The sequence below is a fragment of the Canis lupus genome, chromosome 24 (genome assembly GCF_011100685.1).
Source record: "Canis lupus familiaris isolate Mischka breed German Shepherd chromosome 24, alternate assembly UU_Cfam_GSD_1.0, whole genome shotgun sequence".
NCBI classification, from domain to species: Eukaryota; Metazoa; Chordata; class Mammalia; order Carnivora; family Canidae; genus Canis; species Canis lupus.
Genome location: NC_049245.1, coordinates 21,778,252 through 21,805,131, shown reverse-complemented (window position 1 = coordinate 21,805,131; position 26,880 = coordinate 21,778,252). Strand labels below are relative to the sequence as shown.

Here is a 26,880-nt window from a genome sequence, read left to right as displayed (position 1 = left end):
TGTAACCTATGGGCACTAACAATACCTATTCCTATGGGGTTGTTATGAGGATTACATGAACATATATTTGCAAAGTGCTTGGAACCTGGTCTGGCACAAGGAAACTGCAATGCAGTTCTTAATTTTTTTTTAAGATTTTATTTATTTATTCATGACACACACACACACACACACACACACACACACACACACACACACACAGAATGGCAGAGACACAGGCAGAGGGAGAAGCAGGCTCCATGCAGGGAGCCTGCTTGGGCTCCAGGATCAGGCCCCGGGCTGAAGGTGGCACTAAACCGCTGGGCCACCGGAGCTGCCCTAAATTTTTTTTTTAAGATTGGGTCCCAGGGGCAGGTCCCCTGAACCCAATCTACCCCCAGGGGAAGGTCCAGTTCTTGTGGAGATGGGGGCATAGAGGGGAAGGGGAGACTGTTATAGAGACAGGCTTTAGGTTCAGTTCCTGGCATCTCCTCTTCCTTGCCATGTGACTTTGAGCACGTGGACTCACATCTCTGAGTATCACTTTTTTCATCTGTAAAATGGGGGTAATGCGGGACGCCTGGGTGGCTCAGTGGTTAAGCGTCTGCTTTGGAGCCTGCTTCACCCTCTGCCTATGTCTCTGTTTCTCTGTGTGTGTGTGTGTCTCATGAATAAATAAATAAAATCTTTAAAAAAAAATGGGGGTAATGTTTTCAACCCCCAGGACTGGTATATGGGAAACCTCATCCTACATACTATGTGTACAATTCAGCCAACAAGAATGAAATCAGAACATGAGACAACCCCACAGGGGGACCTGGTACCCTCAGCTCCGTTGCTCTGCTCCTTCCTTTGCGAGTGGCAAACCTCTGTCCCCGCACAGCCAGAGGCGCCTGATCTTTGTTCCCGCCCCACTGGTAACTGGGTGGTGACAGGGTGGCTGGTGGGGCCAAAGGAAGTGGTTCCAGGCTAAAAACAGACCAGAGGCCCATTTAGTCACACAGCCAGAATCCTGCCTGGTGGCCCCTGGAAAGTCCAGGGCTGCCTCCTCCTGACCACAGCCCTCAGGGAGCCCTGATCTGTCTTGGATACAAAGGAGAGGCTGACCCTCCTGCTCCCGAAGACAGCCAACTCCCTGGTGAGTTCTGTTTCCACCTCCCGGCCCTTGCACTAGCTGTCCCCTCCACCTGGAATGCTCCTCCCCACTGGCTGACTTCTCAACATCAGGAGGCCAAGTTAAAAATCATCTACTCAGAGAAACCACCCCTCTCAACCCCTTATCTGATTAGATGCCTCCAGATTACTCTCCATCTCTGCATCCTATTTGTTTCCTCCACCAGGCATTTCCTGTAATGTGGGATTATGCATTTCTATGTGTGTTCACTTTTTATTGTTTCTGCCTTAGAATGTGAGCTTCAGGGAGCAGGGGTTGGTCTGCCTTGTTCATTTTATTGATTTCCCTAACCCAGTGACTAGCACACAGAAGGCCCTCAATAAAGGTTTGCTGAGTGGACAAATGGGGTCATGGCCACCCTCCCATTCATCCATTCGCCATGGATTAAATCTCAGAGAAGCCCCTGGGGCTCCGTGGCCCGCTCAGAACAGAAGCCCAAGTCCTCTGGGACCGTGTTATCTGGCTTCATCCCTGCAAGTCCTACCCTCACTCCAGTCTTTGCACTTGCTCTTCCTTCTGCCTGGAACAGTCTTCCACCAACCCCCAGAGTCCCCTTTGATCTCTGTGCAAACTCTGTCCTTAGAGCAGCCCTCCCACATGCTGCCCCCACCCACCCACCACTGCCTGGTCAGAGTTCTCCCACCTAGAATAAAGTTCCACAAGGCCAGAGATTTTTGTGTCCTGGCTGCTTGCCCCCAGGACCTAGAACACTGTCTGGAACACATTAGGGTCCGGAGAAATAGTTGTAGAACAAACAGAAGGTTGGCAGCCTGGGCCCGCTACTCTATCCACATACCTCATGTAATTCATTGTCCCTGGGAGACAGGAACTGTTATTATCCCATTTTACAGACAGGAAACTAAGGCTCAGAGAGGGCAAATAAGTAGATTTGAACCCCGTTCTGTGTGACCTGAGCCGAGTCTCTGTCATTAGCCTGTCTCCCTAGAGGTGTCCAAGACCTGCATCTCCCTCCTGTCCCCACAGCTCTCTCTACCGCTCAAGCAGACATGGCCCAGCCTCCTTCTGGCCTCCCTGCCTCCAGTCCTTCTCTCCTGCTCACTGTCCTTGCTGGCTTCAGGGATCCTTGTAAACCACAGATCTGGTAATGTGCCTCCTTTGCTCAAAACCCCTCCATGTCTCCCTATTGCCCTGATTCAGGCTGGCATTTGAGGCCCCTGCCAACTTCTCCAGACTTATTTCCTGCTTCATCATATGTAAAAGCCACCCTGGAAGGCTCCAAGACAACCTGGCTCTTAGCTACAAGCCTTTGGACATGCGCTCTCCTCTGCCCGGAACACCATCCTCACTCCATCTGGAAAAGGCCTGCTCCTTATTGCTCTCAGCCTGGGTGTCACTTCCTGACACTGGAGAAAAGGGAATAAGGGTTCATGTCTTCTTCCATGGCCCTCCAGCTTCACCCTAACCCCCAAGCTCCCACCTACTGGGGTTCCAAAAGGTGTGAGCTCCCTGGAGGTGAAGACCATGACTAATTCACCTCCAGGTTCTAGCACAGGCCCAGGCCCAGAGCAGGGACTCAACAAACAGCTGTGATATGATTGGATATGTCAGAAGACGGACCACCTGCTTTGCATAGTGACCCTACCATTTACTGGCTGGGGACTCATGGACATGTCCATAAACTCCCTGAGCTTCACCTTCCTCATCTTAATGAGATATCTAATGGAAATATCCACTCATAGGGTGGGGATGAAATGAGTTCATAAATGGAAATCACGGGCAGCCCTGGTGGCGCAGCGGTTTGGTGCCACCTGCAGCCTGGGGTGTGATCCTGGGGACCCGGGATCGAGTCCCACATCGGGCTCCCTGCATGGAGCCTGCTTCTCCCTCTGCCTGTGTCTCTGCCTCTCTCTCTCTCTCTGTCTATGAATAAATAAATAAAATCTTTAAAAAAAATAAAAATAAATAAATGGAAATCACTTGCTGTGGTGCCTGGTGCTCAGTAAATAACAACCATGAAGGTGCTGAAAGGAACAGGTGCGTGGGCAGCCGCGAGATCAGGAGCTCGGTGCAAATAGGCACATCCTTCAGGACAGCCCTGACTGCTTCACACCCTCGGGTGGCCCTGTCACTGGCAGAATCTTTTCCCACCACTGCCCTGTTGGGTCCAAGGTGGCCAGTGGAATTCAAGGCCACTGGACGCAGACAGGAAGAGGCAGCGTCACCAGGCCTGGTGTAATCCAAACCAGATGCGGCCTCAGACCCATGGGGGTGGTCACTGTGGGCCTGGCCAAGGCCCAGAGGCAGGAAATAGTCTTGGAGGAACGTTCTCTGGGCTGGAACCAGCCGGGAGGAGCTGTCCCACTGAGGGTGTTAACCCCTCTTAGCCCACAGGGGGTGCCCAGGACCCTGGGCAGGGCAAGCTCATGGTGTAGGCCCCGTGGGGCACAGTGCACCTTGCAGGGAAGATCACGGTGTCATTGTAATGGGTGCCATGCAGGAGGGGCCTGGTGGGCAGGGCAGAGTAAGCGAGGGGCAGGGGATGCTCACAGCCTGGTACCAGGCACTTGAAGAATCACAGTCCAGAGCTTTGGCTGCGGCTCTGGCTCCAGCTGGCAGGCCCCAAACAGCCATAGAGTCTCTCCCTCCATCAGGATGGCTTCTAGGGTGAAAATCTTTTCCCTGAGAGGCTGCCTGGGATGGGAGTTCTAGTGACGGTAGTGGGGCTGGGGCCCAGGCCTGCAGAGAGGCAGAAACTCAGCCCCACACTGGGGGCTGCTGCTGTGCCTTTTTCCTGCATGTGCTCTGTGGCCCTTGGAGGGAACAAAATATCTCTGAACCCCCATTTCCCTACCCATTTTGTCAAGTCTATATCCTTTACCTCCAGGGACCAGGGGAGGCCCAAAGGAGGCCTCTGATAAATCAAAAAGAGCTTTCCAAGATGTGTTCCTGGGAGGTGATAGAAACAGAAGCAGTGATCAGCCCTGTTCCATGGCTCTGGGTGGGCTTCCTTCCTAGGAAGTGTTACTTTGCTGTGTAGCCTTGGGCATGTCACCTTCCCTCTCTGAACTGTTTCTACATCTGTGAAAAATACAGTGAATGAGCGCCCTATTCCATCTTGCGACTGTCACAACGACCTAGGAGTGGCAGTAGAGAGCAGAGCTGAGATTGTCATTTGTATATTATGGAGGAAATTGAGACCTGTGCTGAGAGTCAGGGGTCCTGGGTTCTAGTCCCAGGTGTCGCTCTCTGTTGAGGGGCCTTCCTTGTTTTGGCCTCGGTATCCCCAGCTGGATCCCAGCCCTGAATCTGTGCTATGGCTGGACCTCATTTCCTCATTCCCCCCCACCACCCCCACCACCACCCCATGGGTGTGACTCATCTCTCATCATCACGCTGTGTGGCCGAGGCTCAGCCTGGGTTGGGGCCAACGACGCTGAGAGAACTCAGAGGAAACCACAAGCCTGGCCCAGCTGGCAGGTGGTGAGCAGGCGGGCAGGCAGGCAGGCAGGCAGGGATCCATGGCCCTGCGGATCCTGTGGCCCTGTAAGCCCACATCCCATCGAGAGCCCCAACCCAGGTTCCCCAGACCCCCCAAACCCTGAGTGTAAGACCCACCGGGCTTAGACCCTCAAATCTGCCACACCTTGCCCTACATGACACCTGCTGCAATGGAAGTCTGCACACATCTGCTGGAACAGGGCAAGAGTGGGGGTGACAACCCCCAGCCTTGCCCTCCGGGTCAATATTCATGGAGTCAGGGGAGGTAGGGATGAACAAGGTCTTGATGCATAGTTAAGTCCAAGATTTCTTAAGAGGTGGTCAGTGTGGCAGCTGGGAACAGGGCCTCTGGGCCCATACTGTCTGGTGCAAGCCCTGACTCTGCCATCGACTAGCCGTGCGACACCAAGCAAATGGCTTAACCTCCCTGAGGCTGGGTTTCCCCATCCAAGAGGTAGCCATGACACAATGCCTGCCCTGCAGGATCTCACTGTGAGCAATCAATGTGATCCTGAGTACATGGAGCCAGACCAGGGGGTACCCAGGGCTGGTACCTAGCAGCACTCCATGCATGTGAACTGCTGTCACCGCCATTCCTGCTGAAACCAACTCACCTCAAGCAGGCAGACCAGCTGCCCCACTTAGGCCAGTATCACCTCTGTCTGACTCAGTTGTCCTCACAGCCAGAAAGGCTGTGCCCTAATAGGGTCAAGCTCTCTTGCCCTCAGGGCTGCCCTCTCCAGCAGGTGGAGCCTCCTCCCCTGCACTGCAGGCCCCGGGTGCAGCAGGCTGTGGTCCATGGAAAGAGCAGAGAACAGCTCTCTTTCCCTTACCCCCCAAAGAGACCCCTCCCCTCACTGCAGGTCCAGCAGAGGCACCATGTGCCTGCCCAAACTTCTGGCTCCACCTGGAGACTCTGCTTTCTGCTGACACCTCGTTCTGGTGAGAAGTAGAGTGGCTCATGGGCAGAGCCTTGCTCGGGAGACAGGAGAGTTCATTTCAAGCTCTAGCTTCTGACTTGTTGAATAGCCTTTAACATCCTTTCCTTCTCTAAGCCTCAGTTTTCCCCTCTGTAAAATAGGAATAATAATAATACCCACCTCGTGAGCTTGCTGTGAAGGACAAATGAGTTAATATCCACACAAGCAATTAAATGGAGCCTTGCACTCAGTAAACACCCAAAAATGTTGGATGGTGCTGTGACAGAGGAGTAAACTGAGGCTCAAAGTAGGGAAGCTGCTTGCCCAGGACTGGGCAGCCTGGCTCCTGAGGTTGTGCCGGGAACCACCACGCTGTGCACTGAAGTGCCCCTGGAGGGCCTGGCACACAGCAGTGCTCAGTGAACTGTGGTCATCTCTGACCTCACCCAAGTGCATGCACACACAGAGGGAAGGGAGCCACATTCAACCTGTACATTTATTTACAAGGCACAAGCTGAGAGCAGGTTGGGGACTGCCCGAAGGCCTTCCCACTCCTCCTGGGCCCGCTGACCCCATCATCTGAAGCCATGGGTGACCCTTAGGACGAGGGCCCGGAGTGGCTGGGCTGGGCCAGCCTGGCCCTCAGGCAAGCTCGGGGGTGGTCTCCCTGTCCCCCAGGCCTCTCCTCTCCCCCTGCGCCAGGCCTGGGCTGGGCGTCCGTCTCTCACACAGAGTTCCTGTGTGTTGGTGGTCGTAAGGAAGGTGGGCGGGGGCTGGGCCAAGCCAGATGGTGTGTACTAGGCCTTATCTGTTGGGAGTGGGGAGGCGGGCGGGGGCATGGAGGTCCTCTCTCACAAAGCCTGCTCTGTCTCCCCTGGCAGCTGGGCCTCAGGAATTGGCCTTGCTGCCTTCCTGCCCCACCAAGGGCTTCCCGCCACAACCACAGAAGCCCCACATGCTGGGACCCCCAGTCTTCCCGGTCCAGCTAGGAGCAAGCTCGAGCCAGGGATACCCCAGGTGAGGCCAAGCAGGGGTCACCAGGGCAGCGATTCCAAGAGGGGGAGCTGAGGAGGGAACAACAGGGCTTGTGGCATCTGGGCTGTGGCTGATGGGGCCGGGGATCTGTCTGGGGAGGCATTAGCAGGATCGATTCAGGCCACATCTGAGGCGGCTCACGTCGGGGAAGCAGTCGCTGCGCGGGGTCGTGGGGAGCCCCGAGCCTCCCAGCCTGGCGCAGCCTTGTCCTAGCCAGCTCACCCTGGGGGTCTGGCCCATCTGCTCTGGCCTTCTGGGCTGTGTGGCCTCAGCCCCGGCCACCGTGCGGCTGCGTCCAGGCCTCAGCTGCTCCTGGGGCTCAGACCCCCAGAGCCATGAGTGCCCCCGAGCTGCTGATCTTCTTGAAGCGGTTTGCAGCACTGACGGCAATGAAGTTTTTCTGAGGGATGAGGGAGAAGGATGGCGGTCAGCCTTGGGGCATTGGAGACACTGGGGCAGCTGAGCATCTCCTAAAGACCGTCTTCGTTCCACAATGGCCAGACGCTAGGGAGGGTGCAGTGCCCACAATGGCCACAGGAGGGGCCATGATACTGTATCTTCCAGGATTCCCTCTTCCTTCCTTCAACAGGTAAGCAGCCAGACCTGAGTACCTCTCTGCTCTAGATGCTCCAATAGTTCCTGTTTCACTCCAACTCAAACCTAAGCCCCTTACCATGGCCAACAAATCCCTCCACCTCCTGCCCCCCATTACTGTCTGATTTCTTCTGCCTTAAACCCTTGCTCATCCCACTCCAGCCTTACTGGCCTCCTACCTGTTCCTCACACTTGCCAACCACGCTCGTGCCTCAGGGCCTTTGCACTGGCTCTTCCCTCTCCCTGGAACACTCTTCTCCCCAGATCAGCATGGTTCACTCCTCACCTCCTTCGGGTTTTTTGTTCACATGTTCCTTCTCAGTGGGTCCTTCTTGACCACCCTATTTAAAAGTGCAACCCTCCCCTGGCACTCCTGATCATCCTTAGTTTTTTTTCTAGACCCCTTCCTTAATCCTTTTTAATAACTCCCCAGCCCCTACCCAAAGTAAGTCCACAAAGAACTAAAATCCTTATCTCTTTTGTCCATAGGTGTACTCCCAGGGCCTAGAAGTAGTATATGTTCAATAAGTATTTGTAAAATGAAGGGAAGAGGTCTGTGATGGAGTCAGAGATCTTTTTCTGAGCATGAGCCTCAAATAGACACCCCTCCCCACGGTGGGGGTGGTGGGTGGAGGGTCACTGCTCCAGGACAGGAATCAGCCCAGGACAAAGAGAGAAAAGCCAATCTTGTTTTCCAGACAGGGCTAGGCCTGGTCCATAGAAGCTGCCAAGGCAGGGCTGGTGGGGCCTGGATCTAGTGCCAGGAGCTCTTCCCGCCTGCGGCCCCTCCCGCCTCCCCACCCCATCCAGTGGTACCTTCCAGCGCCTCTTCATGAGGTATTTCTTAAGCAAGATCTGAGACTTGAGGCGTCGGTTACAGCGCTTGGCTTTCTCTGCCAGGTTGTTGAGCCAGGGGTGGGCAAGGCACTGGGCAGCGCTCATCCGGGCCCTGTGGGAGGGGGCAGTGTGGTGAGGGCGGGCGGCATGCTTGTGAAGCACCAGAACCCAGCCGGACCGGCCCTCTTCCTACCTTGCCAGCCCACATGCACACACTCACACACACACACACACACACACACACACACACACACGGGGCTTGCATGCTTGGGGTTTGTGTCCTCAAATGAGCCTCACCTCTGGTCCTTGACAATGAGGTTGGAGACAAAGTCTTTGGCTTCATCGGACACAGCCTCAAAGGTCTCCTCATCAAAGTACCAGTTGGAAGAGAGAACGTTGTTTAGCGTCTCTGTGTCATCATCTCCCAGGAAGGGGGAGAGGCCGCTCAGCCTGGGGAGAGGGGATGTCAGGGAGCAGGGAGGTGAGGCTGGAGATACTGAGTCACCTTTGGGGGCCCAGGAGATGGAGGTAGATCCTAGGAAGCAGCACCATATCCTGAAAAGACACCCAGCCTCTCGAGTGGGATAAACCTGGGCTTGACTCTGGCTGGGTGACCTTGGGCAAGTCATTTCCCCTCTCTGAGCCTCACTCTTCTCATTTATAAAATGGGCATAATCATCCCAGCTTCCCAGGGTTACAGTGAAGAAGAGGAATGATGAATGTACAGAAAATGTCTGCTGCCCCTCTGCCCCCACTCATCAAAGATCTGTTGTCCAGAGCCCTAGATTAGGATATTATGCCTTGAAGGGCCTTCATTTCTTCATCTACAAAATGGGTACGAAGTTCTCCTTTTCTGGTTCTCCCTAGCACTCCCAATCTCTGCAAACCCCTGACTGAGGGAGTGGGGAGATGGAACCCACCTTTCCAAGACCCCAAGGCCAATTTTGGTTCCAGCTGCCCACCCTCGTGTCCCACCCCCATAGACACCAAACTCCTGCAGGACTCACAGCATATAGGTAATGACCCCCATACTCCACATGTCTGTCTTATCAGAGATTTGGTCATAATTCACCACCTCAGGTGACAGAAACTCTGGTGTCCCAAAATTCACCTTCAGCTTCTCATTGGGATTATACCTGGGAGTGAGAGCAAGAGGTCAGAGCACTGCCCTGGCCCATTCTCTGGCACCCTCCGCACCTCCCCTGTCTCCTGCCCACCTCAAAGGCTTGCCCTGCCCTCCCCACCCACCAAGGTGGTACCTCCGTGCCAGGCCAAAGTCAATGATCTTCACCATATGGCCTGTGGTGTTGACGCACAGGATGTTCTCTGGCTGAGGAGAAGGGGGTGGCCCGAATTGACCTCTGACCCAGCTCACCCTTCCCCCGCACCCAGGTCCACCCACATCCCAAGCTCTCTGGACCAGAGGCCCAGGCTGCCAAAGTGGGCAGCCCGTCAGAGACCCCTGGACCTGCCTGCTCCTGGCACAGACAAGGACCCTAAAGCCCTGAGACGGACTTTCCCAGGGCAGGAACCATCTTTTCCTGGCCTCCTTGTTCCCCCAACCAGTGTCCAACTAAGGCACTGAGGAAGTGCTCAGCCAAGGCTCCTGGGAATCCTGTGGCACCAGCACAGGTGAGTGTGAGAATGACGTTCCTGGAAGGGCCTCCATTTCCTTCTCACATAACACAAGGACATAGGACTAATCTAAGGTCCCAAGGCAGAAATATTTTAGGTAGTTAATAATGGTTAAAAGGCAGGAGACTTCACACAAAAACACTGCTTTCCTGATCTCTGACACCTCCTGAAGCCCCAGAAGCCCTCACCACACAGCCACACAGCACCTGGTGTCAGTAACCACTGCCGCCTGAGCCAGGTGTCTGGCCCCCAGGTCTCCGAGTTCTCCACCCACCCTGGCCTAGCCCTCGTTGTTCATCTGGGCTCTGCGGGCATTTGATGAGAGGGTCCGTTCTGAAGGTGGTTTTTTGAACTGATGCATCCAGCTAATGACCTGAGTAGCTCAACCTGGTGTTTGAACAAAACAGGGAAAGCAGAGGAAGATCCCAGGGTACAATCTTTTGGGGGAGCAAGACATACTCCGATCCCTCCTGAAGGATCGAGACTTCCCAAAGGGCCCTGGGAGGGGCCTTCAGGCCACGGTTTGCCCAACTTACTTCACTGTGAGACCCTTTTTCTTTTCTTTTTTTTTTAATTTTTATTTATTTATGATAGTCACACACAGAGAGAGAGAGAGAGGCAGAGACACAGGCAGAGGGAGAAGCAGGCTCCGTGCACCGGGAGCCCGACGTGGGATTCAATCCCGGGTCTCCAGGATCGCGCCCTGGGCCAAAGGCAGGCGCCAAACCTCTGCGCCACCCAGGGATCCCAGTGAGACCCCTTTTCAATGAGAAACTTACTGCTATCCTGAAAAAACACATTTAAGGATAAAGAGGTTTAAGACAGCTTCTTCCCCAGGTGCTGTGCTTTAACCGGGGACCCTGCTCTGCCCCACAGGCACTGGCTTTTGCGGGGCAATGACAGGTCTCCGACGCGTTGCGCAGGTGCCAGCTCTGTCCAGAAGCTCAGGAGTCACCCTACTCTCCCCTTTCTCTGTCTCCTACCCCCTCCCACATCAGCAAATCAGATTGGCTCCATTTTCAGATCATACCCTTCTTCCCTCCACCACAGGCACTGGCACCAGCCCCCTTCCTCTATGCGCTTGGTGGTGACAGGCGCCTCCGAGATTCCCAGCTGCCACGTTGCCCGTTGAAAAACCCACCTCCTTACCCTCACTGGTCAGGAAGACAAAGGAAACCCTTAGCCTCCCACCTCCCACCTACGGGTGAGCACGCCCGCCCGCAGGTGGGCTGCCGGAAGGTTCACACAGCCCCCCAGAACCGCTCTGACCCCGAGCCAGCCCGGCAGGGGTGTAGGCCAGGCCCAGCCCCACTTCTGCCCCAGGCTCTGGCCCCCCCGCTGCCTCTCCACATTCACCTGCTCTGCCTCCCCGTTACCCTCGCATACTTTTTATAACGCTTGTCACAGGTTGAAAATTATCTATTTTAGAAACGTCTGTGTCCCCCACTAACCTGGAGGCTCCAGGGGACAGGGGCGCGTCCTTCGTCACCCCTGCGGTAATGCCCGTGCTCGGCACAGTGCCCAGCAGCACAGGAGCAGCCTCACTCAAGAGAGGCACTCGACAGGTAATCATCAGAGGAACGAACGCAGGTCCTAGCCACCAGGCCGATGGGTGCCAGCCCTGCCCCCTGTCCTGCAGACACTAGCCCCCCGGCCCCCGGCGCACGCACTGCTCCTGCCTCCCCTACACCACAGCCAGCTTCGTGCTCCAGCACCTGCGACCAGCTGACCACAGCCGGCCTCATGCCCGAAGCAGCCCATTTGCTCTCCCTGACCAGCTCTGTGCAAGGGATGGAGCAAGGTCAGAGAAGGGATCCCAATATTCTTTCACTTTTTGCTGGCGCCTCTCGCATGTCTGTTGCTGCACTCATGCTATACTTAATTGATTTACTTTCCTGACTCCCCTTCTAGAACAAAAGTTCCACGAGGGCAGGCATTTTTGGCCATTTTGTTGACTACTGGATGTCCACTACCTACAACACTGCCGCCCATATAGGAGGGCCTCCGCAGACACTTGTGGAGTAAATGAACAAACGCTCCCAGCACTGTGAGGGGCCAGCAACACTTTAGCAACACTCAGCAAGTTCTATGCATGAGACGCTGAGCTTGGGGCTCACAGAACAGAGGATGTGCACTTAGTACTACACTAGAAGCCCCTGAGAGCTAGGACCAAGTGTATTTTACTCTCTTTTGTATACCTGGCTCTGGTACTTAGTAAAGCCTCAATAAACCCCTTGAGATCTACAGATAGAAGGATGGAGAGAGGATGAGAAGGACCAATGGGAGGTTGGAGGGATAGCTGCTTGCAACCCTGGTTTTACGTGGCCAGATGCTGCTCCTGCCCATCCCGGGAGGCCCCAGCCTCAGTACCTTGAGGTCCAGGTGCAGAACCCGCATCTTGTGCATGAAGAGGATCCCGTCGCAGATCTGCCTGACAAACACCATGGTGTCCACCTCAGTCAGCTGATAATCCTCATCCACAATCCTCTCGAAGAGTTCGCCGCCCTCGATGCTGTGTGCACAGACCCCTCTACAGGCTTGCTTCCGGGCCAGCTGGCACCGCCACCCAATCCCCTGCCCCACTGCCAGCACTCACTACTCCATGAACAGGACTATCTCATGTGAGGTCTCGATGGCCGCATAGAGCTGGATCAGGTTGCGGTGGTTCAGCTGGTTCATCACCTCGATCTCAAGCATCACCATTTCCTGGGCACCAGGGAAGCCAGGGTTACAACCGGAGTGTCACCGCACACTGCCCTCCACCCTCCATACCTCTGCTCTGGACCAGACCTGTCAGGCCTGGCCTCCACCACTGCCCGGCCTCCTCCTTGCTGGCCTCCTTGCTTCCCATCTCTCCCTACCCCCAGCTCATGTCCTTGCCGTGGGTCATTCCTGCCGGGAGACCGTTCCTTTGCCAGTTCCTCCCCCCCCCCCCCCCCGATTGAATACTGGGGTGCCTGAGGGCCAGTCCTCCACTCATCACTCTCCCCACTGCACTCTCTCCCTGGGCTTTCTCCTCAAGTCCTTGCCATTCCATGCAAATGTGATTAATTCCCAAATCCTCATTTCCACCACTGAACGTGCCCTTGAACTGCAGGCACCAACAGCTCCAAAGGCCTAACTGCCATTCCCCTCGGATGGCTAAGAGACATCCTGGATCTCTCAGGTCCAAATGAAACCCTTTCCACTACCCCTGCCCCACAGCTGAGTAGCCTTCAGCTTGCCTGTCTGCAAAAGGGCAGGCCCCCTTGCCTAGGCATGCAGGACAAACAGGAGCTGACCCAGATTCCTCTCATTCTCACACCCTGCATCGGGAAATCCCTCTAGATTTCAAATCCAGCAACTTCTCACCTGTTCCACCACTGCCTTCTTGGCCTAAGCTGCCATTATTTGTCACTTTCAGAAAGGGTGAATGCCAACTGTCACACTGGTAGCTTGAAATCAGCCATGGTAGGAATATTTGTAACCAGGGAAATTTCTAAATGCTACAGATGGGTCCCTTTCCCCTGCCTGTCCCCTCACTCCTCAGCATCACATCACTGTCCCGATTTTCCCATTTTCTCCATGATTCTAGTACTTCATTCACGTCTCACTGGACCCATGCTTCCTCAAGAGATGCCTGACCTCACCACCCTATCTTGATGGCCCCCATGGGTCCTACACTCCCTGTCCCCTACCTGGCATTATATTTCTTCCTAGCACTTCTCAGTTCCTAATGCCATGCTTTCTGCCCATGTTGTGTTTAGTTGTCTGCCCTTGTTCTAGCATGTCAGCCCAGGAGGACAGGGACTCATGGACTTCACTGCTGCTTCCCCAGCACCTGGCACAGTGAATGGCCCAGAAAAAGGGCTCAATAATTAACTAATCAGGAGCGGATTCTTATTAATCTCCAGAGCAGATATCTTGAGCATCTATACTGAGCCAGGTCCATGACAGAGGCCTGGAGACCCAGCAGGCAAGTGCAAGAGCTGGAGAAAGATGAAGTCACATGGAAACTGCATGGCTTCCCAATGTGCTAGAGCTGTGATGGAAAGGCAGGGCTGCTGGGCTCTGGAGCTTCTCCTCATGCTCCTCCTGGGCTCAAGGCCTCCACAGGTGCTGTGTCTCTGTCTCAGATGACCATAAGCTTACTTCCTGGCTTCCCTGCCTCAACCCAAAGGTCCATAACAGGCCTCTGTCACTCCTGTTCTTCAGGCTTTCCCTCTCATAGTCCCCTCGGCTTGAAACTCTCTTCCCTGCCTCTCCACTGGAACCAGCAACCCCTTTGAGCCTTCATTGGAGAGAGACAGGCCGGCTAAATCAGAAGGCTCCTCTGCAGTCCCCTCCTTACCCCCTCTTGACCTCCACCTGACCCCCTCTAAACTCTCTGCTGAAACTCACTCGATCCCCTCCTGACCCCACCTGAGACCCTGCCTGACCCCCACCCTAGCTTTCCTGAGTTACAGCCCTCACCACAACAGGTGGCTAGGTAGTCATCACCTCCTCACGCACCTGACTCTTGCTCCACATGGGCCTCTGCCTACATTCATTCATTCATCCACTCTTTCATTCGTTCCTTAAACAAACACTGCCCTCGGCCTCTGAACCCAGCCTGGGCCAGGTGTGGAGGCACAGTTCTGGACAGGTCTGATTACCTTGGCACTCCCTGAGGGCGGAAACCATACTCATTTCACTTTGGGACCCCCAGTGCCCAGCACAGGGCCTGGCACAGAGCCCACACTCATTGTGTTTGAACCAAACAGAAGGCAGGAAGGTCCTGTGCCTAGAAGGGGAAGTCCCCAGGGTAAGTTCACCACCTGAGGTGTCTTGTTTATGGGTAGGGGCTTCAGGCCCCTGTGGCAGGGTTGTCTGTCTGTCCATCTGTCTATCTGAGTGACATCTTCAGCGCATCAAGGTTCACACACCAAGCCCCTGGTGCAGACATATGGATGGAGGGAGGTGAGACGTTTGCACTTGAAGGATCCCCTCTCCATCCCACGGAGCCAGCCCCTACTACCTTGTCTTTGGGTGTCTGTTTCTTGATGACCTTGGCTGCCAACTTGAGGCCTGTGGCTTTCTCTGTGCAGGTACAGACTGCTCCAAACTTGCCGCTGAAGAGAGAAGAGGTTGGGAGGGAGAGGGTTCCTGGGGGGAACCGGGCTGAGGTAGGAGCTTGTGTTCTGCTCCTGTCTGGATCCCTCTCTGTGAGATGGGATGCTTGCCCCGGCTACCCTGACTCCCTCCTGAAGCTGTGAGCTCTATTGCAGGGACAGTGGCTGAATCGCACAAACCATGGGCACAGGACGGGTAGGCTCATCCACAGGATGGCCCCTGATGTTACAGCTCACAGCCTTGTCATAAGCATGAGCCCTGGGGCTCTGGGCCCCAGAAGAAGGCACCTATAGGGCTTTTTATGAAGCCCTTTGAGGTGGTTAGGGTGGTACCTGAAACTAAAACAGACAGGAAAGTACTGCTCGTCTCCTATGGGAAATACTGCCTAATCAATGGTGTGTCTGTGTGAGACACTTGGACATGAGTGCGTATCAACCCACGTGACAGCTTATGTAGGAAGAGGCAAGTGAGCATGTGGAATTAGTTGTGTCTGTGTAGATCATGTACAATTGAGGTGTGTGGGGGCCTTGCACATGTCGGGGCTTGATGCTCTCCTGCCTGTGGGTCAGGGGCTCGGGGTCCCAGCTCTCACCCGCCCAACGCCTCCTTGGAGTTCAGGCTGAATTGACTGTTGACGTTCCCAGGCCTCAGCTCCACGATGCGGTGGGGAAAGGGGGCTGGGGGTGGCGGACAATCATCTGGGGAGGCAGAGCAGAACCATCACAGTCAGGGCCAGGGGCTGCTGAGCATGCGCCCCAGCACCACCCCCTCCTGCCTGGCCTGGGCTCCATCCGGGGAAGTTCACCAAGTGATACCTGGAGGACAGCTGGCTCCAGGATAGGGGCTAGGGGGTCCCAGTTTCCAGTTTCAGCTCTGCCACCAACACACAAAATGGCCTTGGGACTCTGTCAGAGGGGGCTCAGCGTCTCCTAGCACAACAATGGGGACAGCTGATTGGACTTCTCAGACCCTCTGGCATTATAAGGTGTGAAGTCTCCAACCCAAACTATCTGCATTTCCATTAAAGAATAAAAGTTGGCTGTGGGGGGGGTGGGGGGGGAGGCAGTGGGGGACACGAAATCGTGGAGTGCCAGAGAGGCCTTACTATGCCTGAATGATGGGGTAGGTGACGGGACCCGCCTACCATCCCCTCTAATTACACCAGGAGCTGGCAGGCCTGGCAGAATGGTTGCCCAACCTGGGCATGGCCCAAGGGCAGGGGGAGGGCCGGGAGGAGCCGGGGACGGAAATGTTTGTGGGGAGGGGCCGCCACCTAGCGGCAACCATGGGGAACAGCGGGCCCTGGCGGCCGACAGGCTGAGTCATCGGGAATGGAAACCTCTTTATAAATAGCAAGAGACAGCAGGGAAGCCGGGCTGGTGATAAATCTGATGGCCCTTGGAGGTTGTTCAGGTCCCGTCACCCCAAGGATGTGATTTCTGGAGGGGGCGAGGGAGAAGTTTCTGCTGCTGCTTGGGGGAGGTGGCAGGTCTCCTGGCTGCCACCCTGCCGCCAGGCCCTCCCACCCTGTCTGGGTGGCACTGTGCCGCTGACCCGGCAGGCTGGCTGGGCTTCCAAGGCACCTCAGCCTGGAGGGGATGGGTGTCAGGACACTCTGGGCTCTTCTGACCCTATCTCACCCCACCCCCAGCCCTGCCGCACCCCTACCCAGGCCTTTTCCCTATTCACCTGCTCCCCAAGCTTGCTCATGCTCAGTGGCTCCTGCTGCCAATTGAATAAACCACCAAACCACCAGCTCCTTGTCTGATCGTCACTTAAGGCCACTCCACAGTCCTGCCCCATCTCACGTGCCCAGCTTCCTTGGTCACTGCTCCCATGCACAGGCACCTATGCTTCTCAGCTCACCAGCCCTCTATGGCTCTCATGACCCTCCCCACCCCCTCCAGGACGTCCTTTAACTACCAAAGCCTGGCCTTTGAGCCATTCTACAGACTGACTTCAAATTCCACTGTCCGGAGAGTTGGTGCTGCTCCAAAACCTGATTTTTTTTTTTTTCAAAATCCCATTACAAAGTAAAAGAAAGCCAAAAGCGAGCTCTGAAGTGGCTCTGTTTGGATAGGTTCAAATCCTGTCCTAGCTGTGGATTTGGGGCACTCACTCCATTTCCCTTTCTCTGAGACTCCATTTCCTCATCTATCAAAAGAGACTAGGAACTTGTACTTCTTAGAGTTGTGTGACACCCAGATGGGTCAGCCTGGGTGAGGCATGGCTCAGAGAAGCTCAGTCCTCTAAACAGGGAGACGTGGGGACACCTGGGGACCCCCCCTTCCCTCCCCAGCCCCCACCTGCCCTGGCCTACCCAAAATCTGGAAGCAGTCCTCCTCCTTGGCTGTGGGACAGAGGGCCTGCCCCACCTCCGATTTCTCCGAGGGAACAGCCTGGAACTCGATCCCCCTTGAGGTGTCCCCTTGCACCACAGCCTGGTCAGCCTGGCCTGAAGCCTTCTCTCCAGCTTCCTTCTGGCTCTCTGCCGGGATGTTCTTCCCTCCTTCTTCTACCTTGGCTAGCTCCGGATCCTTGGGGCTGGGGGTCACAGGCACCCCTTCAAAGATGAGGTCTGATGCCTCATTCAGGGGTTCCTCAGCTGGCAGCTTCTCAGGCCTAGAATGTGAGAACACAAAGGTGAGGCCTTTAACAGCTACAGCACTGCTTCTGCCTCCAGGAGGCCTTGATGCTTCCATAGGCTCTTCTGTAATTCAGAGTCAATACAACCATACCCTATTCTCCCTTCCTGCTCTGGTCCCCACCATGTCCTCAAATACACGGGGTGAGGCATTCGAATTCACTTTATACTAAATCAAGGGACATTAATAACACTATACATGACGGTGGTCATTATCTTGACTCTCAATGCACTAATAGATCATTAACATCTACTAATGGGATTGTTGTTTTGGTTAATCATTATGTGATTACAATTAGATTATGGAGCTCTTGATTCATACAAACTGTGGCAATGCAATTGATTAATGTATCGGTGATATCAATGTATTAATTGATATTAATACATAATTCAGACTGATAGAGTGCTATTATTGTGGTTTATAATGTATCATTAATATCATTCATATGATTAGCATTCAGGTAAGTCTAACAGATTGCCTCATAAGACTGGTCTATATTAAAGTTATGAAAGCATTAGAAATGATCTATCAATCTAATTATTAGTTATTTTTTATATCATAGTAAGAAGAAATGTTATCTTTTCCTCCCAATATCTCAGTCCTGCCCTTGGCTAGAACCAAGTACACAGAGTAAGGGGAACTCTGGATTCCACTAGCTCCATGAAGAAGTCTTCGAGGACCTCTCTGACTTGACATTCCAGGTGTCTATGAACTATCACCATGTCCTGATTTCTGCAGGGGCGCAAGGTAGTAGAACCAATGCCCAGGACAGATACTATACATCAGAACTGCCCCTGCCCAATCTGGCACTGAACGTGGTGACAAGGACGCCCAAGACATAGGAACTAAACACAACTTCTGGGGACAGAGCCTTGGACCCCTCCCCACTGCCAGACAGGGGACATTCACCTGGAGATGATGGCAGGGCAGCTGGGGCTGTGCAGAAAGGCGGGTGAGCCCCTCCTGACCCCTGCTTGGCCCTCGGCCGCCTTCTTGTGTGCCTTGGGCTCTGGGGGGCCCTGGCTGCCTGAGGCCTCCTCCTGCTTGGCACTGGGCTTCTTGACGCTGGCCTCCGCTGTCGCAGTCTCCTGCGGCAGGGCTGCTGGCTGCCCAACACCGCCCTCCGCAGGCCCCCCACCCATATCACCTTTTCCCTCAGGGCCCTGGCTGCTAGTTGAGGGTTGGGCCAGGGCCTCGTCCTCTTTCTTTAGGGCAGCAACTTTGGCATCTTTCTGCACGGTGGGTGGGTCAGGCTCTTTCTTTGGTTGTGGGGTCCCGGGTTCTTTCTTTGCATCGGGGGGGCCAGGTTCTTCCTTTGGGTCTGAGGGGCCAGGTTCCTTCTTCCCATCTGGGGGCCCAGGACCTTTCTTTGGATCTGGTGGACCAGACTCTTTCTCTGTAGCCAGAGGTCCTTCACCTGCTGTACCATTAGGTGCCTTGTCTGAGAAGGAAGAGGGATACCGGTCAGGATCCACCCTCCCCTCCTGGGACCAGGCTGGCCAAGGACCAGCTCTGGGCCCAAGTCCCCACCTAGGCAGCGATCTGCGAATGCATGCCCCACTGAGGCTCTGGGGCCATCTAATGGCCTCTAGAGATGGGTCGCTGGCACCTTAGAGGCCCCTGGGGGAGACTTCTGGTCCTCTGATGCACCTTGATACCCCCACCATCCCTGGCCTTGAATGTTTGGGTGCCATCATGAGGGCTTAACATTTTCCCTGTCTCTCCAGGGAGGGCTTCGCATAGGCCCTCAATCCCGCCCAAACTTACCCAGAAATAGTTATAATTTCTGGGCCCTTCATGAGCCATACAGAAAAGGCCGCGGGGGCACAGAACTCCCACTGAGGAATGGGCCTGGACCTGGATTCAAACACCCCTTCCCAGGCTCCTCCCTCTGTATCCTGCCCCAGCTTGGCACCTGTTGATGGGCTCTGGATTTCCAGCTCCACTGCTCCGTTTTCTGCCGCCATGAGGTAGGGAGGCGTGTGCTTCTCTTGTCTACCCAAGTCTTTATAGCTGCAGAAAGAAGACTGAGGTGTGTCAGGCTGTCAGGTTCCTTCTCTTGTCTGGCTGAGAGGAGCCAGGGCCAGCTGACTGAGGCTTTTGGAGCAGAGAGGGGCAACCTGATGGCCGCCTGACTTGCAGCGGCTGCCCAGGAGTGCTCCTGGGGCAGTTGTAAGGGATTGGGCTGGGTGGGCAGAGGCGGAGGCAGGGGCGCGGGCAGGGGAGGCGGGGACGGAGGAGAGGATCCCTTACACCAGGGGCCATGCAGCTCGGACTGCCACCACCTGTCACTCTTGGCCCCCGTTCAGAGGACACGGCATTCTTCCCACAGACCGACCGGGGGGGAGAGTAGTGTTGGAACAGGCAGGAAGAGAAAAAGGAGGGGGCCACTAGGCCCCCAAGGGAGCAGCCTTTTCCCAGGCCTTGCCCAGTATCACTGGCTTGGACCTGTCCAGGCAGGGGGCCTGGCACAAGAGGGGCTCCCGGGCAGGGCTGGAGGGCAAGACTGTGCTCGGCCCTGGCCCTGGCTCTGCACACCTGCATGCCGCATCTCTTGGGGTTGCCCAGAAACTGCTTAGAGACATGTAGGCCATGGGGATAATCACCCTGACCCCACTGTCCAGCTCTGTGCCCATGATCCTGCTCCTGGCATCCAGACCTGCTGGGGGCATCTCTGGAGAAGAAATTGTCTCAGGGGCACTTGCTCAACCTGTGCAGGGGCCTGAAAGTCTTTTCTTTTGAAAATGTATTTTTCTGGGGCTCCTGGAGAGACGGAGGCTGCCCCAAGCAGCAGTGGGAGAGGGTCAGTGCTCATGCCCACCCCGCACCAAGCAGATTGGTTCTCCCCAGTGGCCTTCTTGAAAGGAGGGGGCTGGTGGAGTCTTTCCCAAGAATCCTCCACCACAGTGGTGGCCTGGGGGCCACTCAAGACCAAGATGATGAAGCTGAGATGGATGGGGAGAGGTATGATCCTTCCCATCCAGGGGCTGCCTTCCACCATCCAGGGGCTGCCTACCCAGAGCCTGTCTCTGAGGGGCGCCTGGAAGGCTGGCTGAGCTGAGTGCACTTGAAACAGCCCTGCAGTGGGCGTCTGAGTTCAGGGTCGGACTGTGGTGACCCACCCTGTCCCTCCACCGGTACTCTCACATGAAGGAAACCAGCCCTGCCCTCAAAAGGAGGGAGGTGGAAATGAGCAGCAGGTCTGAGCAAAAAGAAAAATTCTGTAGCTGTGAACAAGATTGAGCTGGCTGTGAGGGGCACTTGGGTGGCTCAGTGGTTGTGCATCTGCCTTTGGCTCAGGTCGTGATCCTGGGTCCTGGGATCGAGTTCCTCATTGGGCTCCCCTCAGGGAGCCTGCTTCTCCCTCTGCTTGTGTCTCTTTCTCTCTCTCTGTGTCTCTCGTGAATTAATAAATAAGATCTTAAAAGAAAAAAGAGAGAGATTGAGGAGGCTGTGAATGAAATGATGGGAAGCAACCTCCAAAATGAAAGCAAAATTTAAGCCATATGCAGAATAGCATGTAGAACATGCTATCATTTGGGCCAAAGGTGGTAATATATAATAACACATAAACTTTCACTTTATATGCATAGGAATTTCTTCAGGACAACAAGTAAGAAACTGGGGAGAAGGGGTGGGTGTGGGGAGATGTCACTGCACTCCCTTTTACATTTTTGTATTTGGACCATGTGAATGGAATACTATTCAAAATGAGCAATTTTTTTTTTTTTAAGTGATCAAATGTTGGGGTTGCTGGCAGAGGCTAGCAACATCCAAAGTTGGGACCCCTTCCCGTCTTGATGACTTCTTGCCCTTCTGGCCCTCCTCTCTTCCGTTTCCTTCCTCTGAGATCCAGGTGACAGTCTGCCTCCCCTGGGAAGCAAAAACATTCCTGGATGCCTGTCTAGCCCTCACCGGTGTGTGAGGCCTTGCTCCAAGTGCTCTCATGTAGACTCACTCGTATGAGCTTCACAACAACCCAAGAAGGTAAGTACTATTACAGATGAGGAAACTGAGGCCCAGGCAGTTCGCCAACTTATCCAAAGCCATATGGCTTGTTGGGGACAGATGAGGATCTGAACCCAGGCTTTCCTAGGGGAAGGGAGCTCCCATTTTTTGAGGGTCCGCTGTCAGCTCTAGCCTCGTTGTCTGCAAACTCCATCTTGATAATAACTCTATGGGGAGCTTCCATCTTGTTCCCTAGATGAAGACAGGGATCAAGAGAGTCACATGCCCAAAGTCATCCTACAACGGAGCTGAGCCAGAAATGTCCTTCTTCAAAGCCCAAAGTCCTCTTTCTTCCCTAAGATCTCCCAGCATGTGTCTCGCCCCTCTGTCCCGGCCGGGTACCCCACCTTTGTGGTCTGACAGCGATCTGAAGGCTGAAAAGCTCCCTCTCTGTGCCTGCTATTGGGGGCCCCCTGGCCCTCTATTTGGTCATTTCCACAGCATGTTATGGTTTAGCCTGTAATGTTGGACTCCCCCTCCTTTGGCCTCCTTTGGCTCCAGGCTGATCCCACCACCGATTGTCTCTAGGAGCCCCTTGAGGGCAGGGGCTTTATGATGCCCACGTGTTTCCCCAGCACAAAGTGTACTTGCCAGTCGGTGTCTGATGAGTAAGCAACTGACTGGCAAGGCTCTGGACTGGGTCTGTGGGATGGCTCTAGGACCATGGCCCTTGCCTACATTCCCTTGTTATTAACTATGGCTGTCGGTACCGTATTTATGGAGTGAGTGCTCAGGAAGGGCCAGGCCTGATTTTGCCAAGGGCTTTACCCAGCTCACTGAATCCTCACAAAGGACTGCAGGGCCCAGGATTAGGCCACTTTAAAACTGCGGAAGCTGTTGCCAAGAGAGGGGAAGGGGCTCATCTCAGGAAGTACACAGCCACTGAGTAGCTGCCAACTGTTCAGATTTGAATCCAGCACCACCTCCTGTTGAGACCCAAATCGGAGCTAGGACAACATAAGGGGCTTTATTTGCTACATTTGTTACTGTTACGGTTCCCAAACAAGTAGCATTTCTTAAGCTCTTACTAAGCGGATCGTGCCCCAGGTGGCAGTGTCAGGGGGGCGGAGAAGGAGGTAAGCAACTTGATGACAACAAACCTAAAGAGTGGTGGTTAAGGAGCTCTGAGACTAGGAACCCAGGCTTGGACAAACGCTGTTACTATTTTCTTATCTACAGGACGAGCACCTTCCTCCATGGGGAGGTACACAAAGCATTTAGAACGGTACATGGGGACATAGTAGGTGCTGTATAAATGTCAGCCATTTTATCCCCATTTCACAGATGTGACAGGAAAACTAAGTCACAGGGCAAACTCACAGAGCTGGGTTTGAGCCGTCTAAGCCCAGGCTTGGCACATAACTACTCTGCCCCATCGCCTCTCGCAGGGTGGCTGGGAGTGCGGAGCGAGCACACGGTCTGTAGAGCGCTTGGCACAGTCCTGGCAGCACTATGGGCTCCCGATAATGTTGTGGACACCCCAGGTAGAGGGCTCAGCTGTCCCGCAGGCTCCTCCGCCATCCCTCCCGCTGGGATGAGAGGCTGGCCTGGTTCCGGATCCACGGGATTGCCTGCAGCTTGCTCGCCCGCCCAGGGTTAAGCTCGGCTGGGCCAGCTGCTCCCTGGGAGTCCCCGGGCTTCTCAGCGCTCCCTTGGAGGCACAGGGGAGGGGCCTGGGGAAACCTCCTCCCCGCCGGGGGCAGCCAGAGACCCTGCCCACCCTTAGAACGGGGCTTTCCCGCCCCGCGCCAGCTGTGCAGCCACGCTCTTTGCCTCTACAGGGGCAGGCCAGGAAGTGGGGCAATGCCAGGACCAATTAAACCCGCCAGGGGAATTAAGGTCAGCAGGATGCAATTATGCCTGTTGGATTTAACAAGGCCAGAGGAAGGTTTCTTCAGCCAGAGTTCACGGCTCCTTAGGCCTCTTGCCCTGGACGGCTCTGCATTCCAGAAGCCTAGGCTCTCAGGCTCACCCATCCCTGGGTCCCTGGGAGAATTACTTGGGAGCGGAGGGGTTAACTTCACTCGGGCACTGCTTCCCTGGCTCCTGGAAGGAAATTGACCCAGCCAAGAGGCTTTAAAAGGCCCTGCTCAGAGAAGACGTTTCCCGGCCTGACCCTCTCCCAGCTCGGCTGTGATGGAAAATCCAGGGAGTTGAGTAACCTTTCTGAGTCCAAAGAGAGCAGCCAGTTCCCCTCACAACTTTCCTGTCGTCCTGACGTGGGAGCCAGTCAGGGCTGCTTTCTCCTGCCTCTCCCACCTCAGACCCCTAAGCCCGGGGCTGTGGCAGTACTTCTCAGGCCTCAGGAGGAGGCCTAGGTAAGACCCCGTCCTTCCTTCCACCTGAAATGCTGAGCAGAGTCTACACACACTCTGTGGCACACTGCACAGAGATCCCTCTGGAAGCTCAAATGACACACTGATCCATCTTGAAATGGTGGAGTTCTATTGCTAAGATCACTTACGGAACGCTCTATTCTGTGCAAGGGCTAGCTAACGCGGTCACTCTGGGGACACAGATGTTGGAGAATGGTGACAGGATCACGACATAGAGAATTTTCGGTGAAAAATGATTGTAAGGTCATTCATGAAGCAGAATCCCTTTTTGTTGTTAAATGCATTTATTAAGAAAATGAGAAAATGTCTGGAGGGACATAAATACACATACTAATAGGTATGGGAGTAGAGATGGTTTTTATTCTTTGGATCTTCCAATTTTTTTGAAATGACCATTTGTGACTCTACACAGATTAATGAATAATTTGAAAGATATCAATGTGCACACAGATTTCACTAATTCAAGACAGAAAGTGGTACAAGCTATGTATGAGACATAAAAATGGCATGGATTGGGACTACTGGCCAGGGTTGACTTCTCAGCTGAGAGCACAGCTCCGGCAGGCTTTCTCAGTGCCCAGACCCCCAAATTTGTTTTCAATGAAGCCTCCTTCAAACAGAGCCCCCAGGCTCCATCTCTCTAAGCAGCATTTCAGGTGGTTCTCATGCACACCCAGGTTTGAGAACCCCCAAACCAGAGGGCTGTGCTTCTCAACCCCACTGCACATGGGAAGTGTGTGGAGAGCTTTCACAACTCAGGCTTCAGGATATTCTGTGTTCAGGACAATTAAATCAGAATATTTGGGAGGTGCGGCCCAGAAGATTCCAATGTGCAGCCCAGGTGCTGGTATTTTTTAAATTCCCCAGAAGATTCCGATGTGCAGTCAGGGTTGAGAACCACTGCTCTGAGGCTCTCCCAGGATAAGAACTTCACCTCATTTCCTTGAAATGCCCCTATAAATCAGGCTACAACAGTGCCTATGGCAGGTGTTCCCTTCTGACTTGTTACATAGGCCATGCACACTGTCTCAGCATCTGGGCCTCTGGGGACCTATATCCAGATCTAGCTCAGGACAGGGACCATGTCAGTCAACTTTGCATTCTTAGGACCTAGTACAAAAAATGGTGCCATTAATAGTAATAGCCATGAATATTTATTGTGTATTTACCATGTACCATATTAACTCCCTTAGTCTTCATAACTTTATGAAGTAGATACTACTATCACTCCCATTTCCAAGAGGAAACTGAGGCAAGTTTTCAGAGATAGTCTTCCAGGGGTGCCAGAATTTAAACCCCAGCCACTTGGTCCAGAGCCCTTATGCTTGATTAGTACTCCATATCACTAAATGCCCGCTGCAGAATGAATTCATGAGTGGAGAACACTTTGTGTCATCAGGTTGGTGGCCTTGGGCCCAACATTCAGTAGGTGCTCTATAAGTGCTGAAGAGCAAGTGCTCTCACTTTGGTGGGGCCATGGGATGCTGGGAAACCTTCACTGTCTCCCTCTCCCCTGTCTCAGCCCAACTCTGCAGCATAAACAGCAAAGCCCAAAATAGCCAGGTAATGACGTCAGAGGAACAAGGTCATCTGAAAATTACCCAGGGCCACTGGACACCTCCCTATAGGATCAAGTAGCAGGAGGGTACCCCAGGCTGGTGCAGCTGTTCCAAGAACAGGAAACGTCCCAGGAGCAGACTTGGAAGCACCACTTCGGGAAGGCAGGGCCAGTGGGGGCAGGGGACAAATGAAGACACATAAATGAGTAGAAGCAAGACTCAAGCACAGAGTATAGACCTGGGAGTTGCAAATAATTCAACTTTGCACAAGAAGTTACTCCCACTGCACAATCCCAGCAAATGGCTCAAAAATCTGGGAATGCATGTTCTGTCCTGTTGCACAGGATGGCTTCCCAGCCTGCCATTGTGCTATTTATAAAACTTGAGGTCCATTTGCTAAACTGGGTTGCCACAAAAACCAGGGGGTGCATGGCAAGCTCTGAGCGACTGCTGCGAGCAGTGGCCTGCCTGGGATGGCAAGGAGCCTCCAACCAGGGATGAGAAGGGGGCTGGGGCAAAGTACCTCCTGGCACTCCGACCACCCTGGCTACCATTTGGTCCGGCCAAGGCTTGTGACTTAGCTGACTGGCAGCTGCCACCTCTCTGACAGGAACCCCAGGAACCAGCACAGTCTGAGAAGATGCACGCTGTGTGAAACTGAGAGAGGACCTGCCTCCCAGCCTCTGGGACGCTTAGCAGGAGGTTCCCGGAGCAACGTCAAGAGCCAAGTGAGGGCTCCAGCCCGAATTGCAACCTTCACAAGACACTTGCTCCCAAGTCCTAAGTTGCTGGCTGGCTCTGGAGGTGACAGAAACAATCTCTTCTTCATCTGGGGGGGTCTCTGATCAAGCGTCCCCCAGTTCAAAAAGAGCCAGGAGCTCCTGAGACTGCCCATCTCCTAGAGCTGGCTCTACTCAAGGAATGTACCTGGTATGGTGCAGAGGACACTAAAGGGCAGACGACCTGGATCCACACCCTGCCACCTACTAGCAGTGTGACTTTGAGGACAGTAACTTAAACATGGAGCCTCAGTTTCCTCATCTGTCATATGATTTGTTGGAAGGTCCTATGGAAAAACCTTCAGCTCTCCTTTATTCTGGTAGTGGAGTCTTGGCTAGGGAGATAAATACCTACTCAACAAATCAGCAGTGCACCTATGTCACACGAAGAGATCTCACAAAGGTGACACCCCAAGGAGCTCCAGAGGGAAAGAGGGTTCTTGCCTATCAGATCCCCTCTTGTTTGGCCTTGGCACCAAGGGTCATGGGAGAGAATGACTGCTGGCTCCCCAGCCCAGAGGACCTTGAGTTAGGAAAACTGTTGTCTCTGGCCCTGCAGGTCTCTCTGCTGCACTGATGCTTGGGCGTGCATCCATCCCCCAGGGGGCTTGTTAAAACACATCTCCAGAGTGTTTGACTCAGGAGGCCTGCAGTGGGGCTGCATAATTTGCATCTCTAATCCTGATGAGGCCCGTCTGCTGCTCCACAGACTGCACCCTGAGGACCGTCGTCGTCACAGGGAAAATTCTCCCAGCCCCAGTTGCTGAGATTCCAGCCTAATTACTACCCATTTTCCTGAGGCCTCTGAGCAATAGGAATTACTCAGAGT

The 26,880-nt window shown here is 54.2% G+C and overlaps 1 protein-coding gene across 1 annotated transcript; it reads right to left on the bottom strand.

The window, feature by feature from the left end:
• Positions 1-6,010: 6,010 nt before the first annotated feature.
• Positions 6,011-19,580, bottom strand: MYLK2 (myosin light chain kinase 2). The gene is made up of 12 exons (XM_038571929.1): positions 19,285-19,580; positions 18,279-18,810; positions 17,045-17,346; positions 15,317-15,422; positions 14,630-14,723; positions 12,230-12,339; positions 12,004-12,145; positions 9,258-9,328; positions 9,006-9,134; positions 8,296-8,448; positions 7,978-8,110; positions 6,011-6,967 (listed from the first exon to the last, which is right to left on the bottom strand). The coding sequence occupies exons 1-12, from the start codon at positions 19,334-19,336 to the stop codon at positions 6,887-6,889; spliced, it is 1,905 nt and encodes a 634-aa protein (XP_038427857.1). The 5' UTR covers positions 19,337-19,580; the 3' UTR covers positions 6,011-6,886.
• Between the last annotated feature and the right edge of the window lie 7,300 nt (positions 19,581-26,880).